This window comes from Manis javanica, chromosome 17 (assembly GCF_040802235.1).
Source record: "Manis javanica isolate MJ-LG chromosome 17, MJ_LKY, whole genome shotgun sequence".
Lineage (NCBI taxonomy): Eukaryota > Metazoa > Chordata > Mammalia > Pholidota > Manidae > Manis > Manis javanica.
Window position 1 is genome coordinate 62148736 of NC_133172.1, and position 17732 is coordinate 62166467.

General features: G+C 59.7%; 1 protein-coding gene across 1 annotated transcript; it reads left to right on the forward strand.

The window, feature by feature from the left end:
- The first annotated feature begins 4416 nt into the window (after positions 1 to 4416).
- FOXF1 (forkhead box F1) lies at positions 4417 to 8395 on the forward strand. Its single transcript, XM_017656072.3, has 2 exons — positions 4417 to 5462; positions 6907 to 8395. The coding sequence occupies exons 1-2, from the start codon at positions 4484 to 4486 to the stop codon at positions 7065 to 7067; spliced, it is 1140 nt and encodes a 379-aa protein (XP_017511561.2). The 5' UTR covers positions 4417 to 4483; the 3' UTR covers positions 7068 to 8395.
- Positions 8396 to 17732: the final 9337 nt, after the last annotated feature.

Genomic DNA, 17732 nt, shown 5'->3' on the forward strand with positions numbered 1-17732 from the left:
ATTATATCCTTGAGTGTTGGTAAGAGAATAGATCTCAAATGCTCTCACCACAAAAAAGAAATGGAAATTATGGGACAAGATGGAGGGCGCAGCTGATGCTGTGAAGATCATTTTGCAGCACATAAATGTATCAAATCAACAGCTTGTACACCTTAAACTTACACAGTGTTGTTACCTATCAATCATATCTCAATAAAGCTGTTAAAAATAAACAAACCAACAACCCCTCACATCCCAACAAAAGAACTAAGGCACAAACAGCTTGCGCAACATCCCCACATGGTGAAGGCCAGATTCAATCCAGACTGACTCCCCCAGTCTGGAGGCAGAAGGTCTCTGCCCTGCCCCCTGCAGAGACCCTCACTCGCCCTGGGGCCCAGGACTCCGTCCCTGGTCCCGCTGTCAGACTTGAGGTTGGCTCTGGCTCTGCAGGGCAACCTAGGACAAGGGGTGACCTTGCTGAGCCCCAGCTATAAAGGGAGGGATAATACTGACCTGGTAGGGGCTTCTGTGAAGATTAAGCAAGTATCTCGGGGGTGTTTAACTAGGGTTCTAGGATCTCCCATGGATGGGGAGATCATGGGTATATGGATGGGCTCCAGGTGTTTGGTGAAACCTTGAAAATCATTCTACAAACGTTGCAATTGTTGGAGGGAGGCGGGATGTAGTTGTCAACAGTTTATCAAAGGGATTCACGGCTCAGAGACAGGTTAAGGACGTCGCAGGGGCTGCTCATACGGCAACTATCAGTTCCCAGTAAGTGTCTGGTGACCGTCAAGTCCTAGTGCCATCACTGAGTGTGTGGTGACTGCATCACTGCCAGCTCTCTGAGCCCTCGGGCCTGGGAAGCCAGTGGTGTGCACGGCGATGGAAGCATTTCTAATTCCCCTGCTCTATACTCTTCACCTGTAACAAGGCATCTAGGGGAGGGTGACATGCATGATAGTCTAACCCTTGTGGGTGGAGGGAAAAATGAGAGATGTTCCCTTGGCAGCGCTGGCCCACCCAGGAGAGGGCCTCACTGGGCCTCAGTTTCCCCACCCCAAAAATAAAAGACCAGGGGAGACCTCTCAGGGGCATGTTAAGAGCCAAACCTCTGGGCACGCTGAAAAGCCCCCGTTACTACTGCTGTGGCTTTCCCCATAATTGAGGGAGGGTCCTCTCCAAGTTACAGAGCTGGGAGCTCATGTCCCCACCCCTCCCTCTCACACACATCCCCTTTCCTCCTGCCTCGGTGGAGATTAGGGGTTGGGGAGAGCCTTCATCTGCCACATTCCTAGGGCTGCACCCGTGGGCCCCTCTCTGAACATGGTAACTGCATGTCAGAGCCTGAGGAGAAAGTGGAGGCCAGGTGGGGCCCCAACTCCACACTTTCTCCCCAAGAAAGCAGGAGCTCTTGTACCCCAAAACACACAGGAGTCCCAAGGGGAGCCGGTGAGAGACAATGATGTGCAGGAGGGGGGGAAACTGATCTGGGGTTGGCCAAAGGTGGGCCTGCGGGGGCCCTTCAACTGGGGAGGGACTAAGAGGGAAGAGGGCCACGGGAAAAAGACCCCCTCACTTCACGCTAGATAGAGCCCCCTCACTTTGGAGACACCCCGTCGGTGGGGAGGAGCAAAGGAGAGGCGTTCCTGTCACTTTCTGGGGTCCGGGGGTACGCGCTACACCTCTGGCTGGCTTGGGAGTGGGGCAGCCTCCCTGCCAGATGCGCTCCCAGCAGCTGGCGGCAGCGAACCCCTCGCAGGAACGTCCCTCCCGCACCGCCCAGGGCCTCCTAGCCTGCAGCTGCCCTTTGGCAGAACAAAAACAAAACAAAAAGTGATAGAGGACCGTGCGAAAGCTTGTGTGCGTGGACACACTCGCGGGTGGAGCGACAGTGCGCAACGGCGTGTGCGGCAGGGCTTGCGTGGGCGCGCGCACAGGGCAGGTGTGTGCTTTTAACCAAAAGTGTCCTCGAGGGGCAGCCCCGTGAACTCACGCAAGGGCTGGGAGCTCCCGAGCCGGGCGAGGGGTGTTCGCCGGGAAGATGTGTTCAAGGCCACGCACACTGCGCAGGGTACCCGTGCTCTGTGGGTGCCGTCTGGCGGCGTGGAGTGGGTGGGCTGCCGGTGCGCGTCCATCTGTGCGAGGACACCACCACACACACGCCCTCACGTCCCACCCTCACCCCTTCCCCGGGCGGGCCGGGCAGCCTGCGCGCGAGCCGGGGACGCGAGAGCCGGTTGGAAGCGCGGCGCGGAGAAGGGGGCTCCCTCCCTGGTGTTCCGCGAGCGCCGCTCCGCCGGGGAAGGCGGCGATCACTTGGCACGCTGCGCCCGCGAGTCCCCAGCTCCTCACATGGACGTGCCAGGCGCCCCGAAGGCGACGAGGCGTCTGCCGCCGAGGCTGAAGGCGTCTGGGCGAGGAGGGGGGCCCGCGGGGGACAGGAGGCAAGAGAAACCCTAGAGGCCGGCGGGCTTTGAAAGGCGCCGCGCGCGGGCTCACTCTGAGCCGGCCCGGGGTTTTCGCCCGAGCTCCCGCCAGGGCACGGCGTCCTGGCTCCTCGCGGCGACCCGCGAAAACACCCCTCGCCCACCTCCTCCCACCCCAGGGCCCTGGCTCGCGAGGCCGACCCGGTGCCCCGCAGTCTGGGCGCGAACAGCACTCACCTGGGTCCCTGCGTGACGCGCTGCGCCGGGCTCCCACGCCGTCCCGCACCCCGCGCCACGGCCCCCCACCTCGTGCCAGCCCCGCGCCGCAGGGCCACGAGGTCCGCGGGGGAGGCCGTGCGTGCGAGGCCCCAGTTAGGGGCAGCCAGGCGCGCCAGGGCAGCCCGGGCCCGCGCTCCCTGCCCACGCAGACGGCTTTCCGGAACCTGGCCTGGCGTGCAGTGTCAGGGGCCCCCGCCGCGGCGGCAGGCCGAGCCCACAGGGGCATCAGGCCAACTCCCCCCCCTGCGCACGCGGAACTCTCCATTATTATTATTAAAGAATCCCCCAGAATGCGTTTACGTTGAACCGTATAAACTTCCTGCCAGGGCCTTTACCAGTTTCGAGATATTGCAACCTGTTTTTGGAAAGTGGGGACCCCAGGACACAGGGGCCAAATAGGCGGGTTTTCAGTGTGCGGAAGGCAGGGCGGCTGGTAAGGAAGGGTCAACCAGGCTAAGTGTGGGTTCAGATCGGGGCGCAGCTAGTGTAAATGAGTGGAGGTAGGTGCGAATTTAAGCTTCTGTGTGCGTGAATGAGCGCATTAGTGGGCACGCACATGCCTGAGAGCCGTGTGCCCTGAGTGGGAACGCACGAGTGGGTGAGCTTGCGTGTCTGGGTCCGTGTAATTTACCGGGTTTGCATTTGCATCAGTGACTGCATGCGTGTGCATGGGCTCGCGAGTGCGTGAGTGAGCGAATGAGCGGGGGCCCTTGTTCGGGGAGCCTGTAGGGCTGTGGTCCCCGCAGAGCCAGCGGTCACTCCCGCTCGGCCCCGCGGCTCCCGCCGGAGACAAAGCGGCTGCGACGCGCCCTGCGCTTTCGTTTTCCCTTCGCGCTCGGCTTCAGCGGCTGCCCGCCTGCTTGCGCGCGGCTGGGCGAGCCCGAGAAGTCCCGGGCGCGGCGCAGTCCTTCCCGGGGCGGGGAGAGCGGGTAGGCGGTCCCTCGCTGCAACACACGCCTGCCGGCCGAGGGACCCGCAGCCCAGCCGGCTGTCCCCGCGATGGCCACGACCTGGCGGCCGCCGCCGCGGTTGCGATCTGCCACCAGGCTGCACGCGTCGGGGAAGGCCCGGGACCCGGGGTGCGTGTCCCGCCGCGCCGCCCGGGAAGGCGGGGGCCCGCGCTTTGCGGGGCCGAGCCGCGGGCCGAGGGCGCATTAGCACTTGCTCGCCAGGTCGGTGGAGGCGGGGCGGGTTCTGCGGGCGGCCGCTGCGCGGCGAGGGCGGGGGCCCTTTAAGCGCCCCCCGACGCGGGGCCCGGAGGGGGGCCGGGAGGGGAGGGACTGCTGGAGGGTCTTACGCCGGCCCGCGGGTCGCCGCCGAGAGCAGAGGCCGGGAGGAGACGCGGAGCCGAGCGCCGCGGGTGGCGGGACCGAGAGCAGCTCCGCGCGGGCCCCGAGGTGGCGCCTCCCCCCAGAGCCGGCCGGTGGGGGGGGGCTTCTGCGCGGCCCGCGCCCGGGCTGCCGGGAGGCGGCCCTCGGCCTCCGCTCCGCTCCTTCCCCGGTGGGAGGGCGCGAGGGAAAGAGGGAGGAGAGAGGGGCGGGGGGAGGGGGCCGGGGAGCGAGGGGGCCCCCGCCACCCGCCCGCGGAGCCGGCAGCGCCTGGGAGGACGCCGGGCGGGGGAGGGCGCGCCGGGCCCGCTCGGAGCGGTGGCCGCCGGTGACGGCAGAGGCGCAGCCGGCCCCGCGCGCGCCGCCCCCTCCCCCGCGCCCCCTCCCCCTCCTCCTCCTCCTCCTGCCGGCTCGGCGGCGGCGCAGAGCAGCGGCGGCAGCGAGGGCGGCGGCAGCAGGCACCCGATGTCTTCGGCGCCCGACAAGCAGCAGCCACCGCACGGCGGCGGCGGCGGCGGCGGCGGGGGAGGCGGCGCGGCCATGGACCCCGCGTCGTCCGGCCCGTCCAAGGCCAAGAAGACGAACGCCGGCATCCGGCGCCCCGAGAAGCCGCCCTACTCGTACATCGCGCTCATCGTCATGGCCATCCAGAGCTCGCCCACCAAGCGCCTGACGCTCAGCGAGATCTACCAGTTCCTGCAGAGCCGCTTCCCCTTCTTCCGAGGCTCCTACCAGGGCTGGAAGAACTCGGTGCGCCACAACCTCTCGCTCAACGAGTGCTTCATCAAGCTGCCCAAGGGCCTCGGGCGGCCCGGCAAGGGCCACTACTGGACCATCGACCCGGCCAGCGAGTTCATGTTCGAGGAGGGCTCCTTTCGGCGGCGGCCTCGCGGCTTCCGAAGGAAATGCCAGGCGCTCAAGCCCATGTACAGCATGATGAACGGGCTGGGATTCAACCATCTCCCGGACACCTACGGCTTCCAGAGCTCCGCCGGCGGCCTCTCGTGCCCGCCCAACAGCCTGGCGCTCGAGGGTGGCCTGGGCATGATGAACGGCCACTTACCGGGCAATGTGGACGGCATGGCTTTGCCCAGCCACTCGGTGCCCCACCTGCCCTCCAACGGCGGCCACGCGTACATGGGCAGCTGTGGCGGTGCGGCGGCCGGCGAATACCCGCACCACGACGGCTCGGTGCCGGCCTCCCCGTTGCTGCCGGGGGCTGCCGGTGGGGTCATGGAGCCGCACGCAGTCTACTCCGGCTCTGCGGCTGCCTGGCCGCCCTCAGCCTCGGCGGCGCTCAACAGCGGCGCCTCCTACATCAAGCAGCAGCCCTTGTCCCCTTCCAACCCCGTGGCCAACCCCCTGTCGGGAAGCCTCTCCACGCACTCCCTGGACCAGCCATATCTGCACCAGAACAGCCACAACACGCCAGCTGAGCTGCAAGGTGAGTGGGGAGGCCAGGGCTGCCCTTGTCGGCAGGCGGACATCTGTGAGTGCACGGCTGGGCCCGGCCTGAGCCGCTGACCGCCCTGGGCCGAGCCGGCGGCCACTTCCCTGGGGTGCCAACCCCAGAGCTGTGGGGAGGCGTCAGCTCCCCAGGGTGTCTCAGCCTCCCCCACCCCCCTTTGAGGAGTGTGTCCGGCTTGGAGGTCCCCAATTTGGACTGATATTCATCCTGTCTCTTTTTCTGTTCCAACTCCCAGCAGCTGGCCACTCCAAGCCTGGCCAGGTAGGCCCTGTCTTCACAAAAAAAGGCTCAGACTCCGATAATCTAATGCCCTTTGGGTCCCTAAGTCCCCTCACACCTCAGCAGGTTCCCAGGACGGAGCAGGGGCCCAGCTCTGGACAGCTGGCTCAGCCTCCCTGGGGGGCCACTCGGAAAGCTGCCTGGGCAGAACGGAAGAGTCAGGCCTAGAGCCGCTGGGCCCGGCTCGCAGGGAACTAGACCGGCGGCCCTGCAAACACTGAGTCCCGGGCATTTTGTGGTGACAGGCAGAGTGGGGCTGTAGCCAGGCCCAGACGAGGGTCGCAGCCGCAGGCCCCACAGATTCTTTGTTTCTCAAGATGAAGGTTTCCAGGACCCCAGAAAACACCCCCGTCTCTGAGAAAAAGGGTGCAGAACAATCTTCCCTCCTGAAGAGCCCTGGGCAGCGCTCACGGGCAGCTCCCAGGCCTAGTTCTGGAGAGACCCTGGGCAAACTGAGCAATGCTCAGGGCCCAGCTGTCAGCAGCCTGTGGAGGCAGGAGACCGGCTGGGAGGCCGGAGGGCCACCTCTCCCTGCCCCCCGGGGTCTCCCTGCTTGCCGCAGCTGTCCCCGGGGAGTGCAGGAAACCCTGTTCCACCAGGGGCCCTTGCTGGGGAGAAACCGCCCTGGTGACGGCCCTGCCACTTCCGCGCTCCTGCACTGGCCTCGCACTGTGAGGGGTCTCCACAGCCGTTGGGATTAGGAGGTGGGTGCCCAAACGCCAGGCACAGGCAGTGAGCTGCCCTGGAGGCGGAGGCCGCCAAGGCTCTCCTTGGCATCTGCCGGCCCGTTGCGACCCGCCTCACCCCTTCCCCCCTTCCGCCTCAAGAAGCTCCAGACCAGAGCTCCGTGTCCAAGGCAGAAGAGGCCCAAGCTGCAGAGAGAGAGGGTTCGATCGTCACTGGTGTCCCAGGATCTTCCACAGGGGCGCACAGCCCAGGGCCCAACCTCCCAGCTGCTTGGCTGATGGCAACTCAGGGAGACTGGGCACTACGGGGGAGTGTAGGGAGGCTGTGCCATGCGCCCGAGCCAGGCAGGCCTGTCCTGTGCTCCCCACCCACAGCGCTGCTGCTCTGCCTGGACCCTAGACCCCGGAAGCTAACTCTTTACCCCCCTTGTCCCTCCTGTCACCTCCCCTTGCAGGCATCCCTCGGTATGCATCCCAGTCACCCAGCATGTGTGACCGAAAGGAGTTCGTCTTCTCTTTCAACACCATGGCATCCTCGTCCATGCACTCAGCCAGCAGCGGCTCCTACTACCACCAGCAGGTCACCTACCAAGACATCAAGCCCTGCGTGATGTGAGGCTGCAGCCACAGGGCCCTCCAGGCACGAGTCGGCCCTGCCCAGGGACCTCAGAACCCATCGCAATAAACTGCTCTGTTCTCGAGGTATAATGGTCCACAGAGGAAAAGGGTTTGATGCCTCCCCAACCGGATTATTTGGAAAGGAATCCCCAAGGCAAAGAAGGCCTGGCGCCGCGGTCGGCTCCTCCTTCCCCACTCCCTCAAAAAGTCTAAAAATGGTGGCGGTGGGGCCTGATCGGACTGCAATTGTTGGTAAATAATTACCGATTTTTGATTCAATCGAAACCAGCGAGAAGGTGCTGTGTTGGGGGAAAATCCTCAACATGGAAACAAGAATTCTGCTGCAGTCTCTCCCTGTCCTCCCCTCCAGTGGGAAGAGTCAGGGAAGGTTTTCAGGAGAAAGGCGAACATGTGAGACCATCATGATCAAATACTTTTATTTTTTGGTTGAGTATTTATCTTTTTATTTTTAATTTTTTTGGAAAGAATATCTTGGCAGTGAGTCTCCTTCAGAGCCATCTTTCGCAAGGAAGGAGGGGGGCAGGCAGTCGCACCCTCCCTCCCACCTCCGAGGGCCTCCGCTCACCCACAGGTGATTCTTTGTGCGAACAACTTGCATTTCTGAAGCCACTGTTCATCTTAAAAAAGAAACCAGATGGGCCCAGGAGCGGCCGCTCTCTCCGGGCCTCTCTGCGTCCGCTGCCGCCTGCCTCGTCCTCCTCCCTTCAGGCTTTTTGGGTTTGTTTCTGCTTCCAGTTTGGCTTTTTTGGTGGGTGTCTTTTCTCTCGAGACCCGACTGTCTCCCGATGTCTACTGTGAACTTGCTGGTGTGAGAGCGGGGCGCCCGCAGCGCGCCGCGGGACGGGGGAGGCCCGGGGAGACGCGGGGAGTGCCGGTCAGGATTGCAGCGACGACGCAGAGAGGTTAAGGCACTTTTTGAAACTATAGCAAGGCTCATCCTGTTATTTATTCTACTTTGTTTCCCTAATAATCCAAACACCGCATAGGCGCCTCTGTTTATCAGTATTAATGGTGTAACTTTGTTGGCAATATTTGCCGCGTAGAATTTTCTTTTTAGATATCCATTGTAAATTTGAAACAAAGTCCGATCTGTGTAAAAACAAATTTCCATATGTTTTATATAAATATATATATAAAATGAAGGACTATCCCCCCTTTTTTAGTATTTTGGCTGCTGGGGCGCAGCAGTGGTGACACGTATTTTAAATCTCCTGCACTGTATAAAACGACAATTTGAGGATGTTTTGCCTTTTGTGTATTTTTCCTTAAAAAAAAGAACAAAAATAAAAATGTGTAACATTTGTACATGGCCTTTAGCATTGTATCAACTAGAAATAAAATCGCATGAGTATCTGTTCGGGATTGGGATTGTGGAATATCTTCCAAACCCCAAAATATACACAGAAACTGGCTTGGGAGCTCTAGACATTTAAAAAAATTTTTAAATATGTATGATTCTGAATACTTTTTTCCCTCTTTTTTTACTTTTCAGCTAATCCTCCTCTTTTCACTCATTTCACATTAGAAGTGAAATCTGGACAGGAATAACAATTTTTCTTGGTTTCTGCTTTTTAAGAAGAGCCCTTTGCCCCTCTAAATGCCATTTCTCATTTTGAAGAAATAATCAAATGTAAGAAAAACTGTGTCCCTTTCCCCTAGGGAAGACCATGTATGTGCTAAAAAATACACATACATAAATTGTGTTTTTTACTTTTTTTGCCACCAGGAAGAGTTTCTGAGCTTCAGACTCCGCTGTTTCCATATTCCAGTAATTATAAATCATGAAACAACCCTGAGGGTTCTTTCTGTAGTTTATTCTTTGGTGCCTTACGCTTGGTTTTCCTCAGCTGAGAAGTAAAATCTGCGCAAGAGAATGGCCGTTGGTGGGAGTGCGAGCCGGCATGTCCCCGAGCCGGTGACATTCGCCTTAAACCATTCGGGGAGCGACCACCTTAAAGCCCGCGCCTCTGACCAACCTCCCTCTCTGCTCCGACTCCCGGCTGCCTAGGGAAACAGGCGCAATAAAGCCCCGTTGTCGGCACGGCCGCTGTGGACCCACCGCAGCCTCCTTGCGCCGTGGGGTCGTGAGCCTCTGAACCTGGTTCTTCTCAAATTTGACGTTTTGGATGTGAGGGTAATTTCCCCGGTGCTCTGTTACATCAAGATTATCGATAAACTCGCCCAGGCAATTAATGTCCGAAACTAACAGCTGTCTATAATACCGAGATGAAGGGGACAGGAAAAGGCCGGCGACTCCGTCCCTGGGGTCTCGGGTGGGCTGAAGCGTCGGGCCAGGGTCTCCCGGGTGCAGCGCACTGCTGCCCATACGCGCCTGACCCTGAGCTCCGGGAGCAGAACTGCAGAGGGCAGAGAACGCACTGTGCTCCCGGGCTGAGCTGGAGGCTCCCTCTGCGCATCGCCGGCCTCCCACCAGTGCCTGGAAAACAAGGCCAGAGAAGAGCCTCCAGCAGGGGAAACCTGCCCCCGCACCCAGACAGCCTCCGCGGGCAGGCAAGAGCAGGCCGCCTCCGGCTGTGGGAGGTTGTGCCCCAGGCAGGACGGAGGCACGCTTCTGTCTCCCACAGCGACTCCAGCCGTGTGCCCACTCGCTAGGCTGCTCCGACCAGCAGAGGCTCCGTGCACCCTGGTTGTGCGTGGCTTTGGGGTCGCTGGACCAGAGGCCAGGGCAGCGGCAAATCCGGGCTTCCTGTTCATCCCACAAGCGGCGCCTGCATTTCTGTGGGACCTCTTAGCACACCCGTCTCCCAGCCAGGCTGGGTGGGGGGCACCCAGAGGGGCCTGTGTCTGAAAACCAAGCCGGGGAGCCTGGGAGTGGGCCCGCCTCTGTCTTGGTCTCGCCCTGGGGACTGAGAAGGAGAGAAAAGTCCAGCCTTCCATAAGGAGAGCTTGGCCCCAGGCAAGAACGAAAGGGCCAGAATCTGCTTGCAAACTTGCGTCCGCACCCGCATCTGAAAGCTCACGCCACCGCTGCACGGGAATCGTGCTCCCTCGGGTCTTGTCCTCTAAAGGGCTCGCTCTAACCATGGGTCACCTGGGCGAAGCTCCTACTGCCTTGCGCTGCCACAAGGTTTGCCCGGCAGATGCAATTTACGAACTTAAAATGTACAGGCGCTTCTCGGTCTGGTGCAAACTCACGCACCCTGCCTGCTTGTGCACATGGGTGTTGGTCTAGCATAGGCGCATACTAGGTAGAATTGATTCAAAATCTCTTCGCATACCTCCAGAAGTTTATCCTGGAACAATGTAAGTCAAGATGCCCTAAGTGTATAACTCCCCAGGAGGGAGGGAAATGGCAAGGATGTGTGCCCCAAGTGTCTGCCCGTGGATTATACACCACGAGGACTTTCTCCCGCGGGCCAACAGCCTGGGCGCCACAGACCTCAGCTGCTCGCCAATCGCAGATGGGCCTCAGTGCGGCCGCGGGGCACCCCAGCCACCGCGGGCAGGCAGAACTGCAGGCCAGCCCACCCTTGCCACCCGGAGCCCGCTCCTGACAAGGCCCATTTCCCAGCCCCCAGCCCCCAGAACTGGAAGGCGCTCAGGGTGTGCACTTCAGATGGGAAGGCACCTGGCCCACAAGGTCCACTCTGGCCCACTGTTTTCTTTTCCCTTTGGGGCTGGAGGGTTGGGGCAGCAACAGGGTGGTGGCCTGGCTCCCGCCTTGCAGCCGCCTGCTGGCAAGCAGCCCTCAGGAGGTAGTGGAAAGACAAAGCTGGAGTCCTTGCTGCCCCCATCTGACCTGGGCAAGCCCTGTCACTTCTGAGCCTTGATTTCCTCATAATACTGCCCTGGGGACCTAGGGGCTGGGGGTTGGTGGCCAGCGAGGGGACGCCTGTCAGGAGCAAGGGCTGGCCGGGCTTCCTGCTGCTCAGAAGGAGCAGCCATTTACCACCCTCCCGCCCTAGAGGTCTCCTGGTGTGCACCTGGGAGTAGGCGCGCCCTGTGTCATACAGGGTGCAAGAATCCCTATTTTACAGGGTCCCCTGCTCAGGGATTTCTGACTGGCACCCACTTTGGGAGCCACCGAAAGGCCCATCTTCCCCTAGGCCACACCTGAACTTCCCCTCCCCTTGGGCCATTCTTCATGGCTCAAGAGGGAATTTTGGCAATGGGGGTGGGTATGGGGCTCCGACATGAGCCCACCCCTAGGCGCTCCTTACTGCCAGGCCAGCAGTCCCCAAAGCCCAGCAACTGCATTTGTGAGGTGGTTCTCAGTGCGGCCAGGAACTCATCTGGCTAAGGGTCAGTCTCCTCCGGTGCTCGCTGGGTTCCTGAGAAACCCCGGGGAAGGCCGCTCGGCACAGCCTCTGCTGCCCTCTCCCGCCAGCTTCCGGAGCAGCCTGGAGTTTAAGCAGCCATGAGCGAGAACGGGAGCCCAGCAAGCAGTGCGCTGCTCGCACTCCGAGCTGTGCCGTGTGCAGGCCTCACGGCGGCCTCCTTCCACACACATCTCAGCTCCGCTTTTCAGGCACTGTCTTGGGGCCATCCTGGGCTGCTCCCACCTCCCAGTTGCACAAACTGAGCTGAGACAGGGTAGGGGGCTTGCTCCAGACACTGCTGGTAAGAGGTGGGCTTTCTGACCCCAAAGCCTGTGTCCTTGGCCATTATACTACATGGCTCCCATGCACCCATTTTCTTCCATCCTAGGGAAAAATGAGGAAAGCTGACGTTTGGCCCAAGATCCAGCTTCTGTCGGCTGTCAGCCTCCACCAGGGAGACGGCAGTGGGCAGGGGTGCCCCAGGGCCCTGGGGTCTCCAGGCCCAGCACCTCTCAGACCCCTCCCTGCCCTCACGTTCATAAGGGTGGGAAAATGTCTTAGCAGCCTCAGCTCAGGTCCTCATATTCATCTCCCTTCTGGGACGTGGCCCCGTGAAACTGTCCTTCAATTCTGTGGGCTCCCTTAGTCTAGCAGGAGAAACTTGAACAGAAGTTGAAGGTCGAGGCAAGAAAGGCCAACTGCTCCTCTTTGCTTCCGGAACCTTCTGGGCATCCACATCTCAGTTTTGGGCTTTTTAAGGAGAGAGGCCCTTGTTCCGGCTCTCCTGCAGGCAAGCCACCTGCCCCTGCCCAATGGGACACTGACTTACCGCAGGACAGAGAGAAGTCAGGGGCCATAACAATCATACTGATTTACGGGCTTCAGGGATGGGCAGGAAGAGAGGGACCAGCGGCGTTTGCGGCCATAAAGTCCACACACCTGTCACCACGGGTTGACCAGTGTACGGTCTCCAGCACCAGGAAGCTTGGGGTCAAACTGACACCCTGAAGAGAAAACGCCAAAGGAGGATGACCCTGAGCCCCAAGCAGAGGCAGAAAGCTGGCGCTGTTCCCGATGCAGGTGTGCACCCGGCCACCAAGGTGCCCCACCCGGCTCTCACAGCGTCGTGGGCTGGCTGTCCCGGGTAAAGGAGGTGTGAGCCTCCCAGAAGGGGAGAATCGCTGGGGCCACGTGGAGGCCACACTTCATGGCTTATTTTCTAAGTTCTCTCCCAACAGGATGGCGGTGCAGGGAGAGGCGGCCTGGGGAGAAACAGCTGAGGTGCCCCCTCCGTGGCAGCTTGTAAAAACCAGTGCCATCACACCAGGGAGGCGGTGCAGACCACACCACCTACTGTGTCTAGAGTATACGGCCACCAGGAAGGGCGCCATGTCCTCAGATGTCCCCTGGAAAAGGGTAGAAACGTTTCTGCTTTTAGGAAATTTCCCCCAAAGCCAGCCTTAGATCAGCGCACCAAGCTTCCGGGGCCCGCTGCGACACCTGGGGAGGTGAGACCCCCGTGAGGCCTTCACCGTGGTGCCTTCCCCCGGGGACAGCTCAGGGTCAAGGACGCTCCTTGGGAGAGCGGGCAGCCCGCCCGCCCCCGCCGCCCCAGGGATCGAGCCCCTTGGCTGCTTCTCCCCGAGGAGGTGGCGCCACCTGCTGCCCACTTGGCGGAGTGCACGTTGAGACGGCCGAGACCCCGCCCAGCCCAAGGGGCAGCGACGTGGCCGGACCGGGACAGCAGACGTGCGCACAGGTGCCCGGTTCTGGTGTTTCAGGCCCTTTGACCTTAGAGAGTTAGCTACTCTAATTAATTTGGCCTTTTCCTAATTACACAAATGATAAGGCTTATTTAAGATAAAGCAAATAAACCTTAGAAAAGTGATTAGAGCGCAGTCCCCACCGACACACGTCCCGACACGGCTCATTGGCCCCAGGAGACGTTCCCCTGCACACAGAGCTGAGGGCCCCGAGGGCCCCGAGCACAGACCGTGAGGGGGCGGCGGGGAGCACGGGGCCGGGGCCTTCCTCCCGCCTGCCTGCCTTGGCGAGTCCGGGCGCGTGCTTCTGCCTCCGTGCCTCCGCGCCCCCACCCGTAAAGCTGGGATGATGGCAGGGGCACCCCTCCCCGCGCACCATGGCGAGGCTGAAGGGAATTAAAAATCTAGGGAGGGCTTATGGGCTGTGAGACGGAAGCACGGGGCACTCTGCCCGAGGACACACAGCCAGCGCCAGACACACTGCAGACCCTGGCGGCGGCAGGGCTCCGACACCGTGCGCCTCGCCCCTGAACCGTCTCTCAGGTGCCCCCACAAGCCACTGTGGCTCCCAGTCACCCCTGAGGTCCTGCTGGCGGTCAAGGCCAGTGTTTCCCCAGGGGACATGCTGGCAAGGAGAGGCCCTGGGGCTGCAGGCCAGCTCCACTGTGTGCCTTAGCAGGTCAGTTAACCTCTCGGAGCCACGCTGTCTCTCTCCTGGAAAATGGGATGCAAATTTAGTGGGGTTCTTCTGAGGGTTAAGTGAGTGAATCTGCTTCCCAGGGTGGGGAGGGTGTTTAGTTTGCTCACAACTCAGCACCTCAGAGCCTGAGTTCACTGCTTCCAAGCCATCCAGAGCGCAAAATGTCCACATTACATGATCGCATGTCAACTCCCATTTCAGCCTTTGTGATTTATGGACAGCGAATGAAGGGTTCCATTCACAAGAAGAAATCCTACCCGCTAGGGGACCAGGAGTGTGGGTTACCCGAAGACGTCTCTGCTTGCGTTTGCCAGGGCGGTCTCCAGTGCAAACACAGGGTGACAGGGACTGGCAGAGTGACCAGGACTCACCAGGGGCAGGGGCAAGGGGGACAGGAGGGGCTCTGCCACCACCAGAATCAAGCCACCTCCACTTAAGCGCTTCGGTTTCCTCATCTACAAATGCAGGAAGATATGGGGCTTATTTCAAGAAACAGAGGCACACCTGGCCGGGGCCCTCGTACGTGGGGCAGCAACAGGGCAACGTGTGGGCTAGAACTGAAGGCAGGGGACAGACGCCACAGGAAGTAGACACCAGGACGCTCCTGCAGGCTCTGGAGCTGAGTGGACCCGGGTCAAGTGCATCTCTGCCACACTGGCATGCCGTGTGCCCAGGAAAAATCAACCCACCCACTGCATTCCTCTTCCGGAACATTCCCGCAGTTGTCGGCCTCTTTCAACCACAGGTGGCAAGGTAGAGATACTCCACAGTGAAGGAAGACACATGGGTGACTGGCTCTGGCTCGGTCCATGGCCAGCTACACGTGACCCCTGGCTGCAGGACGCACTAGCTGGCGGGGTGGGGGCCAGTGGGTCCTCTCTGGACTTCGGTTATCCGTCTGAGCAGGGATGCCCCGCAGAAGTGATCATGATGATTAGGTGAAACACGCACTTGCACATCTACATAATTTAAATTTCCATTATAGCTTCAGTTACATGTACTTATTTATACATATCATTTATATATGAATACCATTGTAATATCAATGAAATTATGCAACTGATTATTAATGAATAAATCACCCTCCAAACTTAAAGCAGCAAAAGTCATTTACTGCAGGCCAGACTTCAATCTGGGCAGTGCTCTGGGGGCATCGGCCCAGATGGTTCCTCTGGGCTAGAGGACCCACCTCCAAGCGGAGCGCCCGCACAGCTGCCGGGTGGGCCTCTGCGCACAGCCCGGGCCTCCTCGGTGTGGTGGCCCGGCTCCAGGACGAACCCCGAGCTGCCAGTCTCAGACTCCGCATGCCAGCCAGCAGCGTCCCGGGGCACTCCGGCCACAGCCTGTTAACCAGGCTGTCCCCCCGGTGCCGGATTCAAGGGGGTGGGCACCCCCTTCTCTCCATGAAGGAGTGCAGGAGAGCTTTGCGGCCACATTTTACTATGGCCACAGCATTTAAAACAGCTCAATGAACACAGCGATTTCTTACCAGGAGGAAAGGCGGTGCGCTCAGGTGGGCAGCACCCCTCCCAGGGTGCTGTGGGAGCTGGTCCTGTTCACCACACACTAACCCCCTCCAGCTTTCATGTACGGAGTTCTGCGTAAGATTTATATTGGAGAAAGGCTTCCCCAGGACTCCCTTCAAAGAAGTCTTAAAAATGGCTTAGAGCCCATGGCCCTCGTTTTAGAGGTATCTGTTCTGTCTGGAACTCTGGTTGGATGAGATCCAGATGGGGGAGTGGGTTTAGCAATCTCCGTTCAGTGATTTCTGCCGCGGGCAGGGGCGTAGGACTCAGAAGAGACCTCTTGGAAAGAGCCATCTGCAAGCCAGAGCTTCCCGGGGGCAGCTCCTGTGGTGAGGCTTCCCAAGAGGCTGGGGTTTGGCACAAAGGCAGAAAGCTTCATTATCTCATGCCAAGTCAGATCGTCCAGACCTGGTCCCTGAACGCGCCGAGTGCAGGTTTCTCATGCTGGCCGGCAAGCGCCCAGCGGGTTACCGGTGTCTGCTGGGGCGCAGGGCACACGGGGTGGTGCGTCTTCCCTCCCCTGCCGTCCCACCTGACGTTCCACCCTCTCTCCAAAGACGAGCTTCTCTGTGGTTTCAGCTGCACCTGCCCTTCCCCGAGGTAGTCCTGCTCCACCTTTACCCGCCACCTTCCACTTAGGTGGCGACAGGGGCGAGGTACGTGGGTCACCGGGTGACAGTGAGAGGCCAACTGGTGCCCAAAGGGTGGCAGACCTCTGGGAGCGTGCAGGGTGTAAACAGCACTGTCTTTGCTCGTCTGCTGGGAGAGGAAGGAAGTGAGGGGAGCAAAGCTCTGCTCTTCAGGGCAGAAGCCAGAGCGGGAGTGGGGCTGTGCCCCTGTCCAGGCCTGGGGCCCTGAACGAGCCCCTTCAGCCTTCTGAGAGCGGCTTTCTTCCATTATGAGAGCCATCCGTTTTCCATCCATTTTTCGTGCATGGAACCAATTCTTACCAAAAGGCTTGACTCTTGCCCACAGGGGTGTGCAGCCCTGGCATTGGGGAGCCTCCAGCCCAGGGGGGCCCAGGTGTGAGAAGTGGGGTATAGAAGGGGAAAGAGATTTGGGGCGATTATCTGTGACAGTCAGCTCTGCCAAAAGTGGCTGTGGGACCAGGTAGGGGCTCACTTGCTCCTGAGTGGCCTCAGTCTCCTCATTTGCAGAAATGGGGAGAGCGCTGCTCCCCACATCAGGGGGCTGAGACAGCGAGTGCCGGGGCCTGGCCCACAGGGAACATGTGACAGGAGCACCCATCTGCCCAGGGAAGCCAGACGCCAAGGACCAGGGCAGACGGGCACTGCCCGAGGACCCCAGACTGACTTCAGGTGCGGAGACAAGTATTGTAAATACTTCTGGCTGTCATTCCAAAAGTGACTTGGGTGAAACTGAATAAAACAATCTACACAGGGACAGATATTAGCAAAGAAATCACAATGGTCTTTAGGGTGCAGGATCATTCCTTTCCCGATGTCTCCCAAACAGTTTCCGAGGCTTGTTGGAGTTCTAGCTCACCTTCAGCCACTTTGCTGCACGGTAGGAATCCCGTGCGTATCATCTTTTCAACAAGCAGCATGACTGGGTCTGTTGCTGAAACACTTTGAAGAACAAGAGGTTTGGAGAGCCCGCCACCGCTCCACGTAGCTGAGAGGAAGCTATGAACTGCGTATGTCTTCCGGATGCCTTGACACACACGCAGCCTCCATGAGAAGCCTGCGGAATGCCGATGCGCACGCTGCCCCTTCAAGGCCAGCGCCCCGTCACAGAGCTGCCGCTCAACCAGGGAGAGCTGAGCAAGGGCAGGGGTGCCTTGGCCGGACGGCCAGCCGTGAATCAGTTTTGCTGGGCAGCATGGTGGCGTTCAGGAGCCCGTGGGAGGAAGGACGGTGGGAGAAACAGAGCACCAAGAGGTTTGGCCTTTCTCCTTGAGTTGGAGATTCTTTTCCAGATGTGAAAACTGCACTGTTCCACTGACTCCCCAACCCCCTTTTCTGCAAGTATGACATGGATTACATGCCTGACCCAAAACACTCCAGAAAAGCAATGAATCTTCCATGCTGACAGCTTTACCAACTCAGCTTAGGGGGCAGCTGGTTCACTGGCAATATTTTTATACAGCTTAAGAGGGACTTTTATTTGTTGCATTTGGCAGGGTTAAAAAGGATAACACTAATAACTGCATAAACTGCACTAGTTAATTGGCTACCTGGAAAAGTGTTTTTCAGAGAGCTCATCTTGGAAGGATAATTTCTGTGCCAATCAAAACCTGATAGTCTGAAGGGGACAAAGGAATGAACTCCTCGTTAAATCCAGGGTCTTGCTTATGAAGCCCTTGCCTATCCCAACATTTTAAGACATTCTCTTGCATTATCTCCAAGTTCT